A 21891-nucleotide genomic window follows, 5' to 3' on the forward strand; every position below is an offset into this window, starting at 1 on the left:
TACACGGCACTGAGCTACAAGCTCAAATACTTCCATTTCATCACTAACATTTCTTTTGCTGAAGGATTTCAATTGTCTGGGTGCTGTGCTTTTCAGATGCCACATGATGCATTCCATCCTTTAGAGTCATTTCTATTGTTAAATACCTCATTTACATGTACAACATGAGTATTTTAATATTATTCCCACTTTTTTTCTCTGCAGTTGTTTACACCCTAAATTTCAGTACTAACTCATTTTATATTTGTTGTATATGACAGGATTAATAACGGTTTAAAATACTTTGAGGCCAGGCATAGAGTAAATAGGTAAGAAGGGTGAAGGAAGGTTTAGAAAGGCTTTTAGTGTTGAAGTGGGGAAAGTGGGCATTTGTAAGGAGAAAGCAGATGGCCAGATTGTACAAGGCTTTGCAAGCTGTCTAAAGATTTAGGGATACATCCTTATAGCAATCAGATACCTCTGAAGCATTTTAAGAAAGAAAGTAAGGAGAATGGGTTGATTTGGGAAGTGGAAAGAAGAGGCAGGAAAGGATAGATATGGGAAGACCAATTAGGAAGCTTTTCTAGTAAGACATGTCTTAGTGTAGGAATGTTATGAATCCAACTGTGTATGCATTGAGTTTGGTGTGTGTGATGTTTGTATGAAACAGCTAAATTAATGCAACGAAACAGTTGAGTTTCAAGTTAAAAAATGTGTGTTGGGAAGACTTGAGTCTTAATCACTAACACATTATAAAAATGAAAACTATCACAATTAAGTAGGATCATCTTTCTCACTGGCAAGCATTTAACTATACTGGTAAAGGTTAGCTAAGCCAATGGGCCAGATATCCTTTTGGAGGCTCCCCCTCTCCCAATATAACAAGCTGACCAAATTTTTAGACTAGATATATGTATTAAATTATCCAATAATGACCTAAAAATGAAACCACATCATTAGCAGCATTCTTGATATTTCCACTTAATAATTACCTTAACATAAATTGGTAAATAATTTTTTTTTAAATGTTGCCATTTGTAGTCACATATTTCTGTGAGTTTGGGCTCTCAATATCACAGCTAAGACAGAGAAGAGAAGCAGATGCTGAACCTTTTACTCTGGTTCACTTCTCTTCAACTAAGCCCAATTTACTGAAATCAACATACCCAGTGCAATTTCTACATCTGGCCCACTAATCATTAAGACAGGTAGTGAACTATTTTATGGTAACATAAAATGTATTTATACTTAAACATTTTGTAGTGTAGGATACAAAATCTACATCAAGAGAGAATACTAGATTTCAAGCAACTGTGAGCTTTGCACAAGGACCCTCAAGATAACTTAGGGAACACATGTTGACACAATTTCTTCAGCTACTTTTTTCCCTGCTTTTCACCATTTACATAAAATTGCCAATCCCATATGTTCTCATAAATAGCAATTTTTCATCTTTTCCCAGAGGTCCTGGGCATATCCTTATAAGATAAAATGCACAAAAACTTACATCTGGTTAGTTTTCTGAACAATAATAAATCATCTCGCTCCAAGGACCTATCATATTAATTGTATTAATGTATTCTTTGCCCATATAGTCTAAGGCTGTTTCTGTTTGTTCCTAACCACCCATTTCTATTTATTCCCAACAGCTAAATATATATATATTACAATTAAAAACCTTAAAAACTTTTAGAGGTACTATATGCTATCTATTAGGGCAAGGAGAAAAGCTGAATCTATATTCTGTACAGCAGTTAATCAATTAGCAATGGAGAAAAACCTAGGTCAAGGAGATCAGGTATTGGGAGTGGGAAGGAAAAATAGGTGCTTACAATGGCAGAAAGGGATATGAAGGGAGATGATAAGATTAGGACAGTTTTTCCAAACAGCAAGTCTCAATTCACTGTGGATTGTGAAATCAATTTAGTGGATATCAACCTGCATTAAAACAACAACAACAAACACTCAAATAGAAAATATCAGAGTGCATCATATACAAGTTAAAAAAAAAAAAATCTGACAAGCCACTGTATTAGAATATGCTAGCGGAGAGGAACTTGTAAAAGACTTCCTACGTGCCAGAAACTATAGCTGATTATTATAATTAGTGCTGAAAACTATCTTGTTAAATAGATATTCTTCTTCCTAAATTAAAGATGAGGAACTTTAGGCTCAGAATAACTTCTTACCTAAGAGCAAATGAACATGTGAGTTGACAGTCTCTCTTAGACCATTTTGTCTATACCACAGTCTAGGTAGGCTAACTATGCAACTCTTAGGAGAGAGACAGGAACTAGAGAAATTGATAAATTATTTCAAGAATTTGGCTTTCAGAGGGTCCTGTCCATCTACTTCTTTAGCCTCATGCTGTATTGAGTGTCTTTTCTTAAAACATAGGAGCTACCACTAGTGGCATGGGAGGCCACTGAGCAAAAGGGCAAACAGGTTATATCTAATATACCAACTCTGATCAATTATTGTTGTCAGCCAGCAACTGTGTCAACAAGAATTCCAAGGCTGGCTCAATGGGAATAAGTAGTATGATAGATTAGTGATGTCTATCATAAATCAGAATGACATGTATTTGCTGCCCTTTGTAATGAAAAAGATTTACCACTTACTGCCTGTGAACATTGGTCTCAGTTTCTTCATTTCTAAAATGGCAATAGCAATGTCTATAGTACTGAAGACTAAATAAGGAATTAACTAATATTAAGTATGTAGAATACCTAGTACATAGTAAGAAACCAATAAATGGTAGAAGTTATGCTTGTCATTGTTATATTATTATAGTATCTGCTCCTGTTGCACTTAAATTCTAAAATCTTCCCTCACAGAAATTAGAGTTAAACAGAGTGATTAAGTTCTACAGTTACCTTCGAATAATGAGGGGGTTAGGGGCACCTATCATGCAGTTAAAAATCTCTAATTTTGACTCCCCAAAATTTCACTTCTGAAAGCCTACTGTTGACCACAGCCTTACTAATAAACAGTAATTAAACAGTAGATTAACACATATTCTGTATGTTAATGTGTTATATACTGTTATATACTGTATTCTTACAATGAAGTAAGCTAAAGATAAGAAAATGCCATGAAGTAAAAACATAAGGTGGGGGGGAGCACCTGGGTGGCCCAGTCAGTTAAGCACCTGACTCTTGAATTCAGCTCAGGTCATGATCTCAAGGTTGTGTGGTCGAGTCCCATGGTGAGCTCTGCACTGGGTATGGAGCCTGCTTTAGATTCTCTCTCTCCCTCTCCTTCTCCCTCTGTTCCTCCCTGCCCCCTACCCTCTCTTGAAGAAAAAAGTCACAAGGAAGAGAAAATACATTTACAGTACTGTATTGAAAAAAATGTGCATACAAATAGCCCCACTCAGTTCGAATCCATGTTGTTCAAAGGTCAACTGTTTGAGAGAAACTGAACTTACTGAGCAACTTTCTAAGTGTCAAGTGCTGCATCAAAAACAGGCAGAAAGTGGACTGAACAGCTTTATGCAGATTCATCTGGAATCCTGCCCCAATTCTATGGGAAAAATCGAATCGTCTTAATTTGAAACCACTAATTCACAATCTTTTGGAGTCTAACTATAATAAACCAGAAACTGCCAATCCTTTAATAAACACATTCAAAAAAGAAAGTATAAAACAGCAAAAACATGAAGGTTGCATAGCTATCAATGAAAATCTATATAAGTAGATTATGCATGATAAACCTTGCTTTTATATAATTGAGCAGAATAGGGTAATCTATTGCATTATTTTCTTTCTAAGCCTGTCTTCTAAATCTTCTCATTGGGACCTCAGACTCCTGTTTATTTAAGTGACAGAATTAAGGGTTTATACCAAGACTATGGACTAAATTCATGCTCTTAGCCACAGAATATAGACTCTTCTAACAAAAAACCTGGAAAAAATATCTAAAGATTGGAAAATGACTAAGCAAGCCAAAGTGTAAAACCTGAAACAACTCTATAGTTATTAAAAGTAGCATATAAGGGGACGCCTGGGTGGCTCAGCGGTTTGGCGCCTGTCTTCGGCCCAGGGCATGATCCTAGAGTCCCGGGATCAAGTCCCACATCAGGCTTCCTGCATGGAGCCTGCGTCTCTCCCTCTGTTTCTCTCATGAATAAATAAATAAAATCTTAAAAAAAAAAAAAAAGTAGCATATAAGGGAAGTAACAGATACAGGAAAAAGTTTTTATGAATTAGTGTCCATCATAAAGGAAAAACAAAAGTGATCCCCAGAATCTTGTTATATATGTCATAAGAAATGATAGAATTCCATATATTTTATTCATTTATGGTTTTATAGAAATGAAGAGATTACAAACCTTCTGCATACAGTCGTTCTGCAAGGAAAACTGCATCTCGGTAAGCATAGTGGTTTAGTGCTTGCCATATAGCAGCCTGAAAGTAGAGGAAAAAGAACATAAATACACAAACATAGAGTTTCAAATTAACTCCAAGCAGAGATTTGCATATAGTAAACAAATCAACAACCCTAGTGTGAGTAATAAAACCTCAGTGCCCATCATGCAAACTCCATAGTTTGCTACACAAGACTCTTCACAGTCTGGCTCCAAACATAACTAAAATTATTCACTGACACCTCCATGGACATTTCGGCCTCTGTGCCTTTGTACTTCCTTTTCCCCCATAGAGTAATGTAGGCTCCCTCACCTACCTCCTTTTAGAAACTGCTCATCTCTAAAGACCCAGCTTGATAAACATCTACTTCATGAAGGTTTCCTGGCTGATGCCTAGCCATTTTTTGGTAAGCATGTCTCTTCCAGTTGAGCACTCATATTTTGTTATAGTTACTTGTTTATAGGTCTGCCCACTCCACTAAACTATACTACTCTAAACTTATAACAGTGGTTTAAATAATTTTTCACGATATACATGAAATGTATGTCTTCCTCCACAAAAATGTCCCCATCTGTCAGCTCTAATGTTACCCTATTCTCATCCACACAAGGAAGCATATTAGGAGTAGAGATGAGTAGAGCTATTATAGGAATAACCTTTAATCTATGTGAATATATTTTTCTATTATTTTTATTTTATTTTATTTTTTTTTTATTTTTTTTTTTTAATTTTTTATTTATTTTATGATAGTCACAGAGAGAGAGAGAGAGGCAGAGACACAGGCAGAGGGAGAAGCAGGCTCCATGCACCGGGAGCCTGATGTGGGATTCGATCCCGGGTCTCCAGGATCGCGCCCTGGGCCAAAGGCAGGCGCCAAACCGCTGCGCCACCCAGGGATCCCTATTATTTTTATTTTAAAAAGGATTTTATTTTGGGAGAGAGAGAATATCAAGCAGACACCATGCTGAGTGTGGAGCCTGATGGGGGGCTATTTAATGACCTTGAGTTTCGACCCATAACCTGGGTTGAAATCAAGAGTTGGATGCTTAACCAACTGAGCTACCCAGGCACACCATATTTTTCCTTTTAGAATTAAGAAACATATCTATAAAGTATTTATCAGATAGAAGACCATTTTAAGTAATTATAAATAAAAACATTTAGACCCATGTGCTTACTATCCAGCTCAAGAAATAATATATTACCTATATATTTGAAGCTCCTTCCCTACATGCTCATCAGTCACAAGACCTCTTTCTGAAACCACCATCTTGAATTTTGTTAATCTTTAGGTTTTCCTCACAATTTTTATGGATTTATATGTTCATCTTTAAGCAATGCAACATTTAGTTTTCCCGGTTTTTGAATTTTAAATAAATATAATCATATTTACATATTCTGCTATGATTTGCTTTTGTAACCCAATATTTTATTTTATTTTATTTTATTTTTTTAAATATTTATTTATTTATTTATGATAGACATATATATATATAGAGAGAGGCAGAGACACAGGAGGAAGGAGAAGTAGGCTCCATGCCGGGAGCCCGATGTGGGACTCGATGCCGGGACTCCAGGATCGCGCCCTGGGCCAAAGGCAGGCGCTAAACCGCTGAGCCACCCAGGGATCCCCCCAATATTGTATTTTAAAAACTCATTCTCAATCTGTGCGGTTGGGAGTTCATTCATTTTGATTGCTGAATAAATATATTTCCATTGTATAAATACACTAAAATGTATTTTATCTATTTAAAGCATGTGAACATTTGGGTTATTTCTGGTTGTATCTTTCCCCTCTCCCTTCCTACCCAGTTATAATAGTGCTGCAAAGAACATTCTTGTATTTGTCTCTTGGGGTTATCTGTTTAAGATCTCTCCAAATTAGGATATATATGTAAGAATGAAATTACGGGGTTGTTGAGTTCATGTTCATACACATGTACATCTTTACTAGGTTATGCAAATAATTTTCAAATTGTTGGTTAATTTATGCTCCTACCAAAAACGTACGAGTTCCCATTATTCCATATCCTTATCTACATTACGTACTGTCAAAAATTTAAGTATATTTATTTTTTTATTTTTAGTAATCTCTATACCCAATGTAGGGCTGGAACTCATGACCCTGGGATCAAGAGTTGCATGCTCTACAGACTGAGCCAATCAGGTGCCCCCAAATTTTTACTAGTCTGATAGATGTAAAATGCTTATCTAGTGCTTTTAATTAGCACTTCTCTGAGTATTAAAATGAGGCTGTGTTCATTTGTAATTTATTTAATGTTTATTGGTCTTCTGGCAAATGCCTGCTTATGTGTCCTACATTTTTCTGTTAGGTGATTTATCTTTTCTTACTATTTCACCCAGCATTTTTAGCAGCACTAAACCAGACAGGTTTCTTTTAAGTTTCAGTGTGTCATGTAACACTAATTTTTAGTCTATCATATACATTATGTATATGTATATTGTGTTTACATATATTTACGTTTTGCCTAGCATTTTTAGGAGCACTAAACCACGGGAGTTTCTTCTAACTTCTCCAGGTTTAACTTTAGTCTATCGCAAGATATAAAAGTCACCAATTAATTTAAAATTTTTCATAAACTTGCATATTAAGATATCTTACAACTGATCGTGATACAACAGTATTTTTTATTTCTAGCATAAATACCAGCTCATAATTCATTGAATAATTTAACAGAGTTACAATAAAACCAGTAAGATGGGATTACCTAATGAAGACCACTAGCTAGCACCATAACAGTAAAGCTAGACTACATTATAACAAGTAATTCATATGCCATGGATATAGTAAAAGCTCAAATATTTGAATGAAAAAGCAAATGTTTAGTAACATTTCTATGAGTATTATTAATTATAATTTTTTGTATTAAAAGTCCTAGTAGTAGTTGATGACTTACTTAGCCCACAGGTGTATTTTTCTATTTCCTCAAGAAAAAAATTGATAATGAATTTCATTTGGGATCTCTAGAGCCTCTTGTTTAAGCTTTTTGTCTATATAGTCTAAATTTTTTAAGGTCTCAGAGATGTTCTAATCTGACCATTTCTAGCCAGACACAAGGGAAAGGAAGAGGGCAGGAATTTAAATTTAATTTTGAATGAACTATACTAATCCAGACAACTATACTAATCCAGATAGCATTTTTTTCCCTCTAATGTTAGTGTTCTTAATCTGGTCCTTTCCTACTACTTTAAGAATTGTCTAAAACTGCTATTCAAAGTATGGTCCTTGGAGCAGCAACACTAGTATTTTCTGGTAGTTTTCTGGGAGTATGGAATCTCAGACCCCACCCCAGACCTACTAAATCAGAATCAGCATTTTAACAAGATCCCCAGGTGATTTATATGCATACTAAAGTTTGAAAAGGACTGATCTAAAAAAGACTTACTCTGATTAAAAACAACTACTCAACAGACTCCCCAAAGCCAAAGAGGTTGTCTCATCTAATGTCCATTTCAAGATGTTATGAATACAGTAATTTCTAATCCTTCAGGCCATATCCCTTAGCTTTAAAAGAAAGGCTTGAATTATTCAAATTCCAAAGTCCTTGTTTGTTACATCTTTATGATCTTCCTTGGCCCTAAGCCATTTCTTATACTCAATAAAATATCCTACATATTAATAGAAATGAATCACAAATACTATCTCCTTTCACAATCCACCCAAGTTAGTTGGGCTCTAAAGAAAATTTCCTTTGGTCTAAAATGTACATTTTGCTCTCCTCCACTATTTTCAGAAGTAGCTGGCATAACCTATAGGATGATTCCAACAGCATACATAAAAATATGACTTACCTGGCAAATCCTAGAATTTTCAGATACTTATAAACTTCATAATAAAGATAATTTGGTATCCCAAAGGCTGATTGTTCCCAACACCCCTACTCCTAATTTCCAGAAGATAAAGGGGTTCATACAATTGTAATTTTACCATACTTCAGTTCTCTGCTAGTTGCCATATATGCTTATTTCTGGAATACTTCCATATGATTTAATCCCACAATGCCCCTCAATATAAAGGAATACTGAAATATACTATGCTAAAAAAAAAACCTCATCAGTCATTGGAAGGTCTTCTATTACTTGGGAAGTAAAATAGATGGGAAGACAAAAAAGAGAAGGCCATAAATACCAATAGGACTGACCTTCTAAGATGGACTGTTAGATCACTATAGGATTTTTCCCCAATTAGAACTGCTTAAAGAAAGGTACCAAAGACAAGCTGTGCTGAAACAGCGAGAATCCCCAATAAACTGTTCCATTTTGCTGCTAATAATTCTTCCACATACCATTAACTGAGGATGAGGCTCCTACTCCTCACCACTTCTTGACTTTTTTAAGATTCATTTATTTATTTGAGAGAGCACGAGTGGGAGGGGCAGAGGGAGAGGGAGAGAGAATCTCAAGTGGACTGTGCTGAACACAGAGCCTGACATGGAGGTGGATTTCATGACCTGAGATCATGACTTGAGCCAAAACCAAGAGCTGGACACTTAACCAATTGTGCCACTGAGGCACTCCTCCTTGACTTTATTTCCAATAACATTTGCCTGTGGTGGATATCAACAATGTCCTCAGCTATTTATTTTATTTTTATTTTTTTTTAATTTTTTTTTTTTTTTTTTTTTATGATAGTCACAGAGAGAGAGAGAGAGGCAGAGACACAGGCAGAGGGAGAAGCAGGCTCCATGCACCGGGAGCCTGATGTGGGATTCGATCCTGGGTCTCCAGGATCGCGCCCTGGGCCAAAGGCAGGCGCCAAACCGCTGCGCCACCCAGGGATCCCTTATTTATTTTTTTTTAAATATGTTTTTTATTTTATTTTATTTATTTATTTTTTTTATTTATGATAGTCATACAGAGAGAGAGAGAGAGGCAGAGACACAGGCAGAGGGAGAAGCAGGCTCCATGCACCGGGAGCCTGATGTGGGATTCGATCCCGGGTCTCCAGGATCGCGCCCTGGGCCAAAGGCAGGCGCCAAACTGCTGCGCCACCCAGGGATCCCTGTCCTCAGCTATTTAGAGTACAAAGGCATATTATTACTGTGTGAGGAAATTGTTTTACCGATTGCAGCATGACTGACCATGAATGAAAACCAGTGTGTGGGGGGTGGTGTTATTTTTTTTTTTAAGATTTTATTTATTTATTCATGAGAGACACACACACACAGAGAGAGAGAGAGAGAGAGAGAGAGAGAGACCCAGGCAGAGGGAGAAGCAGGCTCCATGCAGGGAGCCCGACGTGGGACTCAATCTCGGGCCTCCAGGATCAGGCCCTGGGCTGAAGGCGGCACTAAACCACTGAGCCACCCGGGCTGCCCGGTGGTATCTTTTTTAACTTTTCTGAACTGAAGAGTTCTAGTAATCATTCATTCAATAAATATTTACTGAGTGTCTACTATGTGCCAGCCCTTTCTAGACTACAGTAATTAACAAATAGCTTCTGTTCTCATGAAGTACCTTTCAGTGTTACTCCTGTCTAGATCAGAAGTATCAAGTATCATTGCTTGACACTGCTCTACCTCAAATCCACTACATCACAATCCCTGGAAGCTGGGGCTGAGTTTAGATATCTTTATTTTTAAACCTTTTCACTGGTAAGCATTCAGAGCTCAGAATCATTCTTTTACTCTTCTAGATAAGTAGTTTTCCTTCCTTTTACAGCATACTCTTTTGCAAAAACTTGTAGAAGCTCTGGACCTCTTTTCCAGAAAAACAAACAAACAAACAAAAACAAAAAACCAACGTGTGTGTGTGTGTGTGTGTGTGTGTATGTAAAAATCTGGGGAGGTGGGTAGGGGATAGGGTAACTAACTGGGTGATGGGCATTAAGGAGCACACATGATATGACGAGCACTGGGTGTTATACTCTAAGTTAGCAAATTGAATTTAAATAAAAAAGAAAAAGAAAAATCTGTGTACAGTGTTAGGGATTCACGAATATCCTGGTTCATTAAGTATCACTGGTCTAGCTGATAGGAGACAGGATTAAAGCTTGATACATAACAGGTTTCAATAAATATTTATAGAATTGAATTTAGATACTTGAAGGAAAGGAGAAGAGACAAGTTCCTGACCTAGAAAGGTACTTTCTCTTTTGCACATAGGAGACTACAGTACTAGGGCCTAGAGGAACACTGCTGCTGCCAGGATAAGGAGAGGTGACCCTTGTTTGAAACTCAAAAACATTTTTTACCACATAAGGTCAGCGATGCTGGATTAAGAACATGAAATAATGAATGTATTGGTAAATCAATTTGGGTACATTATGGATTTAAATGGTTCAAAAGAGCTGGTTAGTGTCTAACAGTCACTTACAAAACTGCACCTAAAGAACAGTAGAGGGCGCCTCCTTCGGCTCAGGTCATGATTCCAGGTCCTGGGATGGAGCCCCCATCAGGCTCCCTGCTCAGCCTGGAGTTGGCTTCACCCTTGCCTGCTGCTCTCCATGTTTGTGCTCTCGCTCTCTCTCTCTCTCAGATAAATAAAATCTTAAAAAACAAACCAAAAAAAAAAAAAAAGAATGGTATCTAGAATCTATCCTCCCTTTTCTAGTCCCATTCCATAATAATCTCTTTAAACTCATAGAGTCAGGGAGCCTGGGTTGCTCAGTTGGTCCAGCCTCTTGTTGGCACCTTGCTCAACAGGGGGTCTGCATCTCCCTCTGCCACTTCCCCTGCTTGTGCTATCTCGTTCCCTCAAATAAATAATTAAAAAAAAAAAACTCCCAAAATAAATAAACTCTTAGCTTCCTGCTCTTCCTACCTATTAGCTGTAAGGTAATCTACCCTATCCCAGAATTACATTCCTTAAACATAAATATCATCACTGCTAAACAGAAGATGACAGTTGAAAGACGTGGGTTCAAATCCATGTTCCATGACTTACTACTTCTGTGTCTTGGGCAAGTAACAATGTCTCAAGTCCTACTCTCTTCATTTAAAACATAAGAGTCCAGTAAGTACATAATGGTTCTTATCACATACCTAATAATTACTCAATAAATTTTAGCTGTGCCATCATCATTATAATCATCATGTCTTCCTCCCTGATCAAAACCTTCTAATGATTCCTCTTGGATAGCTCCACAGAGTTTAGAAAATATCTACACAATAAAGCACAAACTCCTTAGTAAACTATTCAAATCCCATCTCCACTTTTCAGCTGTTTTCACAACTCACCAAAGCTGCCTCACCAAAGCTGCCCATGGTCTAGAACCAGTCCCTAAACATTCACTGTATTTTCATACAGTCTCATTCAGAGACTTTGCCTATTTGGGTTATACTTTGTCTTTAACTTCTATCTCCTGAAATTTTAGTTATCCTTTCTTCAAAATTCACTTTACATGTTCCTCTGTCTTTCCATGAAGCCTTTACTGATCTATCCCTTGCAATATTAATTACCCTGTCCTTTGAGGTCCTAGACAATTTCGTTTATACTTTCAAAAAATATCAGGCTATGAAGGTCTGGGTGGCTCAGGTAAGCATCCAACTCTTGATTTTGGCTCAGGTCATGATCTCAATGTCGTGAGATCGAGCCCTACACTGAGCATGGAGCCTGCTTAAGATTCTTTCTCCCTCTCCTTGCCACCCCTGCCCCTGGCTCATGAGCACATGTCCTCTCTCTTTCAAAAAAAAAAAAAAGAAAGAAAGAAAGAAAGAAAGAAATATCAGGCTGTTCATTAGATTTGGTTATATTACTAAGTTGCAACTTCTTGAGGAAAAAAAGCCAGATTCTATTTTTCTCTATAATTCCCTGGTTATACTACTTAACTAGTTATTTCTCTAGTTTTCCTAGATAACTGCCTTTAAATATAGTGCATGCTCCATAAATGTTTGTAGAACGAGTATTCGTTTTGGAGCCCTGAATCCATTTTCCACTTACTGAAATAGAAATTTTTAGAAACCCAATCTGGAGATAAAACACAAGGTAATGGGACACCTGGGTGGCTCAGTAGTTGAGCATCTGCCTTTGGCTGGGGGCATGATCCCGGGGTCTCTGAAGGAAACCTGCTTCTCCCTCTGCCTATGTCTCTTCCTCTCTCTGTCTCTCATGAAAAAAACAAAAACAAAAAAACACATAAGGTAAGACATTCTTAATATAATCAACTTTTACTAATATGAATAAAAGGTAACATTAATGTTGACAATATAAAATAGTACAAAATAACATCTAGCTGTTTCTTGACAGAAATAAGCTAAACATTAAAAAGCAAAGAAGCAAGAATCTGGTAAGGAGATACCAGTTAGTCTGACAAAGGGGTTGAAATAGATTAGGTTTCAGGGCAACAAAATTTCTTAATTATGTGACCTATTAATACCTGGAAGATATTCAGATTTTTCTGGTTAATAGCAACCTAGATCATGTTGCATACTTCCAAGTATACCATCAGATCATTTGCCTTATCATCTTTCTCAATATGCCTACCACTTCTGGAGCATATTCTTTATCCATTCGGTAAACATTTAATGAACATCTATTTTGTTTGCTATATGATCCTGATGACAGTAAAAACATAAAAAACAAAACCCTGATAAAAAACACGGGGTTCCTGGGTGGTTCAGTCCATTAAGTGTCCGACTCTTGATTTCATCTCAGGTCATGATCTCAGGGTCATGAGATGGAGCCCCCGTATCAGGCCAGGTGCTCAGCTGGGAGTCTGCTTGAGATTCTCTCCCTCACCCCACCCCACACTCGCTTGCTCACTTGCATACTCTCTCCCTCATAATCTTTAAAAATGAACGTGAGAGAATCAAGGTTTTCAGGGGAGCTGTACAAGGCCAATATATTGGATTTTCAAATTATGAACAAGCCAGGTATTACGCCATAGGCATCTATTTGGTCACTGTCATTGTGGCTACTGTGCTTTTAAGTTTATTTATTTAAGCAATCTCTACACTCAACATGGGTTTCAAACTCTCAGCCCTGAGATCAAGAGTCACATGCTCTACTGACTGAGCCAGCCAGGTACCCCTGTGCTTTTGTTTTTTATCAAACAATTGGAAAGATGAACTTTAGAACAAAAATACATGGTGCTGGCAAGGAGTAAATGTAACTAGGTTGTAAGTACACTACAGAATCTCTGCTATCTGGCCTATATCTCCTCTGTACTATGACACAGAAAAGACATAGATAAAAGGTAACGTGATAAACTGAATGTTTTCCTTAGAGAACTTCAACATTTGCACTGAGAATAATGTGAAAGTCATTCAGAAAACAAAAGACTAATGGATATTCAAATTTAATTTGACTCAACAATTTCTTGAATGTTTAATATAATCTCCAACTCCAACTCACAGCAAATGAACCCTAAACCTCATCCTAACCCTCTGACACTAATCCGATGACCAAGAGCTTCAGTTTTAATCATCAGTAAAATAAGATAAAAACACTACCTTTGAGATAAACCCAGCAAAGTACTTGGCTGAATTCTAAACCCCTGTAAGAACGTTATCTGTCCCTCTGCTGTTCTACCAGACATACATGACCTAGGGTTCTGGAACCACCCATAGAAGTATCTTTCAAAAGAATATTCATTTAAATTAGGCATCTATAATAATGGAAGGAAGAAAATAAACATTTACTTTCTAAGGCAGACCATTTTTTCCCCTGGATTAATTTGTGTCTTATTCGTCATCACTGAATTCTTTTCCACATTATGATCCATTCTCTCCCTCTGAGCTTTCCACAAATTGGATCTGATTATATTATTCCTTTGCTTGAGATCTTTCACTGTCTTCTCATTGTCCTTAACAATAAAAATCCAAAACACCAAACCAGGGAGGATGGTATATAGTCCCTGCTTATCTCTCCAATTCATTTTGTATCATATTCTCTTATGCTCTCTGTGTCAGCACAATGACCTTCTTTCAACTCCTCAAACCTGCTATGTTACCTTTCTGCCACAGGTCCTTTAAACATACACATAGTCACTTTATCTGGCACATTCCTCTCTTCCTCCAAATTATGCAAATTTGATTCATTCTTTGGACTTTTTTCTCAGGGAACACTTTTTTCGGGACATCTGATGAGGTCAGGTATCCTTATTGTATACTCCAAAAGCATCAAGTACCTTTCCTTTGTAATACTTCTCACTGATGTAATTTTACTTTTATTCAGGAGACTATTTGAATAATGTCTTCCTCACTATAATATAAACTCCAGAAAGGTAGGAACTACATCTGGTTTTGTTCATTTATTAGATTCCCAGCGTCTATTATGTACTTTTATAGCAAGTGCCTAACCAATGTGGCATTCAGTTTGAATGAATAAAAAATTCATTCAGTTTGAATGAATAAAAATTGATCTTTGATTTCTGCCAGTTCTCCTACTCTTAGCATCTTAGGTTAGTCTTAAGTTTCTCTTTATTCTCATGCAATTCCCCTTTGAACAACATGGGTTTGAACTGCACAGGTTCACTTATATGCGGATCTTTTTCAATAAATACAGTACACTACCATAAAGGCATCTTCTCTTCCTTATGATTTTCTTAATAACGTTTTCTTTACTTTAGTTTACTTTATTATAAGAATGCAGTATATAATACATAATGTGTTAATAAACTATTATTGGCAAAGCTTCTGGGCAAGAGCAGACTATTAGAGTTAACTTTTTGAGGAGGCAAAAGTTATACTCAGATTTTCAACTACATGAGGGTCAGTGCCTCTAACTCCTGCATTGTTCAAAGGTCAATTCAAAGTCCAACAGTTAAGGATCTCTGCAAATCTCTATTGAAAGAACTCTGTAATATATAGAATTATTCTTTTGTAATGCAAATAACTACCACCTAATTACTCCTTTCTAAAATAATGGGGATTTCCTAAGAACCTACTTGTTTAATTTTGTTGTAAATGAAAGAATATAGTGAGTAGAAAGAATATACCCAGGATTTAATTTTGTAGGCATGTGTGCTAATTTGTGGGCCAGCACTTCCAAGAGTGTGATTTGGAGGGAATTATTTAACTTTTCTTGGCCTCAATTTTCTCATCTACAGCTCTATTTCTTGGACTTGCATGGATTAAATGACATGATACATAGATAGTGCTCCTAGCAAATAGTAGACACTTAAAATCATCTTTTCCTGTCTCCCAATATAAACAAATTCAAAAAATCTAGTTTCCATTACTGTAACATCTCCCAGCATATCTGCCACAATTGTTTATTTTGTTAACATATAAGCTAAAAGCCCAAATGATTCATGAGCTAACTACTATTGGTTACCAGAAAAACTTGACATGCATACAATTGCTATAAAATCCTAGAACTTTTGGAATGTTTTCCCTTTTTAAAATTAAAGAAATGAAGGAGAAAAAGTATCATGATAAAAGGTTCTAGTCATTTCTGATGTAAAAATCAAGCTTTGCTCAGAAGAATATCATTCCTTTATTACCAACTCTTAAGAGGGTCAGAAAGCGATAGTAAAGGCAGTCAACTCAAACTCTACCTATAGCGTCCACCACTACTCTGCTCAGGCACCTCTAGGTTCCTCAGTGATGGTGTCTCTTTGGGAGGAAGGGAAATGGACTATTTTCTAAGGCACTACAGATTGGTAGCTTATGAAGAGCAGGGCTAAGATCAGCCTCTTGGCTAGTTATCTACTTCTGCTCAACTCCTGTCCCTAAAAGCATATCATTCAGTGCACCACCTCAGGAGTTCTACAAATTAAAGCCAGATGGATAAAATGCTACTAAAAGTTATGAAGACAAACAGCAACATTGCCCCAATTCTCAAAAAAAGAAAAAAAAAGTTTAAAAGAGAATTCCTATTGATTAAATGAATGGGCTAGCCCTAGGTTGCAATAATTTAGAAGATGACAACATAAAATGAAATAGGGGCACGTGGGTGGCTCAGCTGTTTAAGCATCTGCCTTTGGCTCCGGTTTTATGATCCTGGGGTCCTGGGATCAGGCCCTGTGTCAGGCTCCCTGCTCAGCCAGTAGTCTGCTTCTCCGTCTTCCTCTGCTCCTCCCCTGCTTGTGCTCTCTCTCTCAAGTAAATAAAAATCTTTAAAACAACAACAAAATGAAATGAAATGGCAAAGTTCCTTCTTCGCTCTTCTTAAACATGTAGTATTATTTAAAATGTAAACAAACCTCTGTAAATTGTACAACTAATTCACACTTAAATGTGACCATATAAATTATTTTGTTTTATTCTTGTTTTTGTCAAAAGAAAATAGCTGCCCTTTCTTTGGACCATAAGAGAAACGGGTAATAAAAGCTTCAGACAATATAAGAAGGTATAAGGAAAAAAATATCACTGTGGAATTTTCCTGTTATACATTACAATCTAATTTCTAGAATTCTAATTTAGTTTAGGTCTCCATTCGTGGCTCTCTGTCTGGGTGATTTTGCCCCCCAAAGGATATTTAGCAATGTCTGTAGGGGACTGTTTTTGGTAGTCACAAATGGAGGCACTAGTCGGTAGAGGCCAGGGATGTTGCACAACACTCTACAATACATAGGATAGAGTTCCCCCCAACAAAAAATTAGCTTGTCCCAAATATCAACAGTGCCAAGAATAAGAAACCCTGGTATACATTACCATGTAACTAGGTTATTTTACTCGTCTGTATGTCTCCCTAACTCTTATCTTGTCCCTCCTTCCTAATAGCACCAGATTAATTTTCCCAAAGCAGTGCTTTCATTACATATTCTTCTGTTCAAAACTTCGAATGGCTATTTATTACTAATACCTTAAACCACTCAACCTGGATATTAAGTCCCACATAATCTGATTCTACCTGACTAGCAAAATGTTATCTCTTCTTACTCTCAATTCCCATTCTAACCAAGGCTATGATATTTTATCATTTTTTACTGTTGCTGTTCCTAAACACCATTCTCAAATTTGGGCTTTTGCTCATACTATTCCATACCAAAAACATTCTTTCTCTTCTTTACCACTTCAAACCCTTCCCATCTTCTAAAACTTTCCATCAAGAAACACTTCCCATTTTTCTAGTCTACAGGGATCTACTTCCTAAATTTCTGTATTAGTATCTGTACAACCAAATACATACTGACTTGTAACATTATCCAATTGTTCCTATTAAACATTCTTATCTTCCCAACAAGATTAGACCCCTCAAAAGATCAGAGATTATGTCTCTACATTTTACTGGTTGTTTCACAAATATCTCTAACTCATTTTGTTGAAAACAGATTGTCCTTCAGATTTGTCCTCCTCTCAAAAGATTCTTCATTTATTGAATGGCACCACCAAAATGAAATCCAGGCAGCTGTTCTTGATCCCCACCCTCTCCCATTCAATCAATTTCCATCTCCTAGGTTCTACCTCCAAAACATCTCTTGAATATCAACCTCTTTCCTACTCTACTACTACCACTTCAGTCCAGGTTACTTTCCTCTTAAGACTAAACTCTTTTTACTCATGCCTCCTTTCTCTCATTGCATTTCACATATAGTAGCCAAGAGATCTAACATCTACTTCAGATCAAGTCAGTCCTCTTCTGAAAATCCTTTAGTGACTCCCCAAACACTGAGAATGAAAACTGAACTTCTTATAATGGCCTCCCATTAATATGCAACTCCAGCCACACTGGCCACCTTTCAATTATTTCAATGCCAAGTTCTGCTATGTCTTAGGGACTTTGCACATGCTGTTTTCTTGTAATGTTCTCAAAATTACTGTTTCCTTCTCAACCTTCAGATCTCAGCTTCAATATTATTTGCTCAAAAAGGACTTATCCTGATGCCATTTTTAGAGAAGATTTTAGAATGTCTTTTATATTCTTCTGTGGTTGGTACATAGTAGGTGCGTAACATTCTTCCCAATTTGATTTTTTCATTGAGACTGCTTCTTAACTTTTTGCTGTTTTACAGTACCTCTTTTGGCAGTTCGATTGCAAACATGACACCTAGGCTCAGGTCAAGTCCCTCCTAATAGGTCTCTCTCCTAACAACCTATTTATAGTGACCTTATCATAGTTTGTAATTATTAATTTGTGACTATTGTCTAGTGCTTTCTCTCTTTATAGACCATAAACATAAAAAGGGCTATATCAGGACAATAGTCCGTAAAGGACTTAAATGATTATCTATTTGCAATGACCTTCTCCTTCACCCTCATTCCCCAAAGTTCATTCTCTCAGTTCAGGTACTACATAGCACTGTCTTCAAGACATTATGTTGTACCTAAATAGAAGATAATCTCCTGTTTTCCAAAAGAAAATTTCATAAACAAATGTGTTCAGCTAACCAGTTTTTTGAATGAAGATCAAATTGTCAAACGCCTATTGATTTATCAATTTAGTTACACATACATATTTTAAAAGCCACAAAATATATTTAGAAATTTCACTCTTTTTCTATTTTCATTGAATAGAACAATTTTACTGAAACTGTTCACATCTATCTTTGATATCAACAAAGCCATTTTTTTGGTCATCTAACACAATTTTCCTAAATATAACACTTCAAGTCTAAGTTATTTGAAATATGGTACCCTTTGAATCCATGTTAGAATGCTGTCACTGTAGGGGTACCTAGGTCGCATAGTCATCAGGTGTCCAATGCTTGGTTTCAGGTCAGGTTGTGATCTGAGTCATGACTCAGGGTCATGGGATCAAGCCCCACCTCACCCCCATAGCCCCATGTCCGGCTCCAAGCTGTGTGTGGAACCTGCTTGGGATTTTCTCTCCCTCTCCCTCTGTTCTCCCCCTCTCTCAAATAAATAAATAAATCTAAAAAAAAAAAAAAAAAAAAAAGATGCTGTCCCTGTATATCTTATTCCGAATCAAAAGTATTCCTTCATTATCTAAATGATCTCTAAAATAGTATTATGTGTATAGTACCCACTCATTATACTGATTAAGGCAATTTTTACAAGCCTTGTTTACTACTTCATCTGACACTTCTGTGAAGTTCTACCCCCAGGAATAATTGATAAATCCATTAATGTCTTTTTTTTAAAATCAATTTCATCAGGTGAATTTTATAAATATCCAAATTAACACTAATTGAAGTCATTTAGGCTAGTGTCTTCCCCAATTATATTAAAAATAATTGACAAAATTTCTGCCTCCTAATAGAAGACATGTGTGTCAAGACTCCTATATAATGCTTTTCTGTGAGAGACAATTTGGAGAAGGAGCTAATATTTAAGCTTAGGTGGTTTATGAGATTGGCTATTCCACAGTAAAACTTTAAAGAAAAAAAACTGCAGAAAACTGTTGCTTATCTTTCCTCTCAACTTTTTCCTATGCCTAGTAATATCATGATGCCTTCAACAATTTTCCAACTTACTCTTCCTTTACAAGTACAATTACTTAGCATAGTTTTAAAAAACCACATAAACAGTATCTGTCCTATTTTTATTTTCTCCCTAATTCTTCCCATTTTCAGCCCTATCCGCAATCCGTCGATCTTTATCATCGTAGCTAAAATGGCTTTTTTCTCCCACTGCTCCAGATCCTTTCTTGAGTGGATTCTTTTACTATAAATTACAACCAAAATTCTCACGTAGTCATATTGTAGTCATAGTCCCCAAATCTAATGGACAAAGGTAGTGGGGGGTGAGGGTGGGGGACGACAAAATTGACTTTCAAGCCCTTGAAAATCCTGAAGTGCCTTACCACCAAGAGTACTTTAAGGAAAAAAGAGTAAACCTGATGGGTACATCGAGGAATAGGCTACATATTTCTTTTCTTCTCCATGTTTTTATACAAGTTGAAATTGTTATTAAATAGTGGTTATAGGCTAACAATGAAACTAGTTTATCATTTGAGAAGACTTCTGGGGCCAGAGAAGGCAAATGTATCATTAGTTAAGACAAAATTACAAGAATATGAAACAGAAATTAAACAACTTGAGTGATCTGCTTATCCATTTAAGAAGGTACAGATAACTTCTAATCTCACATTAGGCCTCAAAAAAATAATCTTAAAAGAGACTTCACCAGTAAGATGAATTTCGATGGCAAGAAATAGCTCTGGAAGCATTGATACAACTTACAAACATAAATTTCCTGAGAGAGAATCCCACATTATATTAGTTCAAATACCAAGAGCGACTATATGTGAAGAGCTGTATGTTAAAGAAGCAGCCAACTGGGAGAAATTTCTATTTCATCCTGTGAAAGAAAAATTAAGGAAATACGGAAGTGGTAATCTATTTAGAATATTTATCATTTGACATCACAGGCCTATTAAGGGTAATATGAAGTGATTTCTAAAATCGATTTGCCTTGTAACTTCAAAATAAAGAAAGCCCATAACTCAATGACAGCAGTTGGTAGAGGTCAACTCTTCTATTCAAGCCAAAGATCCTATGGTGAGTGGAAAGTCTCCCAGACCTGGTCCATCAGGAAGGGACAAAAGATTCAGTTTCTTGAGATGGCGGGGGGGGGAGGGGGGGGGGGATGACTTGGCACTGCATCACACTTCAAATCCAATAGGGTTTCTCCCATGCCAACAGAGCACTGTGCGTCAAAGCATACCCTGGTGTCGTAAGCACAGTGAAATGGATGTAAAAACCCTGATCTGTCTTTCATTTTCTAAACGCCTTATCAACATGCACAACAAAACATTCCAGATCCCCATCACGTCACGGGGGAAACCCCCAGATCGGCCGTTGCCACCCCTTCCCCCCCAAGAGTGCTTGCCCCTCAGCACTGGGCCTTGGAGTTCTCTTCCCAGATCATTGTCCAAGTGGGGTGTAGGGGTGGGGGGTGGAATCCACTGAGCAAGAAACGCACAACGTGGGCTAGGACGTCTGTTGCCAAAACAGAAATCAGGATTAAAAATACCGATCCTATCGTCCCTCCACCCTCTCCCAGAGCACAAAAACAAAACCAAACAGCCCCACCGCCAACTTGCCCCACCATTACGAAGGTGGCACAACCTCTGATCAGATGTGCTTCCCAATCATCCTTTGGGCGAGGGAGCACCTGGGGCGAGTCTCCGCCGCCCCCCCCTCCCACCCCCCTCCTCGTCTCTCACTCGGGTCGGGGCCAGGCCCCTGCACTGACAGGAGGGGCTGGCCGGACGACGGCCCGGCGGGGGAAGGAGACATTATCGCCGAACCGCGCTCACACCGCGGGTGGAAGCAACGCAGGACCTGAGCTAACACGGCTCGGGCTGCGGCCGAGGCCTCGGAGCCGACGAGCAGGCAGGCAGCACCCGGCAGCAGGGGAGGCGGGAGAAGCAGCCGGGCCTAGGCCGCACCAGGCCGCGGAGTGGCCATACGCGGCTTCCCGGCCGAGACTGCGAGCCAAGCCTCAGCGAGCGACGTTATCATTACCTGGACGGGTTCCTGCAGCACCGTCATCCTTGAGGCTCAGGCCCACTTTCTGCAGTGCCTCAGGCCCCCCCCGTAGCGGCTCCGGCCCGGCCAGCCCCGGCTCATTTAAACTCACCAGCGACCGTTACCGGGGGATGGGGGAGGCCGAGCGATTGCCGAGTACCTCCGAACGGGACACGGAAATACCCGAAGTGGAGAGATCCGCGCGGGAGCCAGACGGAAAAGCCCGAAGGAGGCCGGAAATGCCCGAGGCCGATCGGCGGA

General features: G+C 37.9%; 1 protein-coding gene across 14 annotated transcripts in view; it reads right to left on the reverse strand.

The window, feature by feature from the left end:
- The window catches only part of CDC27 (cell division cycle 27), a 70276-nt gene extending 48481 nt beyond the window's left edge, over positions 1 to 21795 (reverse strand). For 11 of the 14 annotated variants that reach the window (XM_041725422.1, XM_041725420.1, XM_041725412.1 and 8 more), the window contains exons 1-2: positions 21628 to 21795; positions 4313 to 4388 (exon numbers count right to left, since the gene is read on the reverse strand). In XM_041725422.1, the coding sequence (XP_041581356.1) occupies positions 4313 to 4388; positions 21628 to 21654 (103 nt within the window). In that variant the 5' untranslated portion in view covers positions 21655 to 21795. The remainder of the gene's footprint in view (positions 1 to 4312; positions 4389 to 21627) is intronic. The other 3 variants (XM_041725423.1, XM_041725421.1, XM_041725418.1) reach the window with 1 other exon arrangement.
- Between the last annotated feature and the right edge of the window lie 96 nt (positions 21796 to 21891).

Source organism: Vulpes lagopus, chromosome 12, assembly GCF_018345385.1.
Source record: "Vulpes lagopus strain Blue_001 chromosome 12, ASM1834538v1, whole genome shotgun sequence".
Lineage (NCBI taxonomy): Eukaryota > Metazoa > Chordata > Mammalia > Carnivora > Canidae > Vulpes > Vulpes lagopus.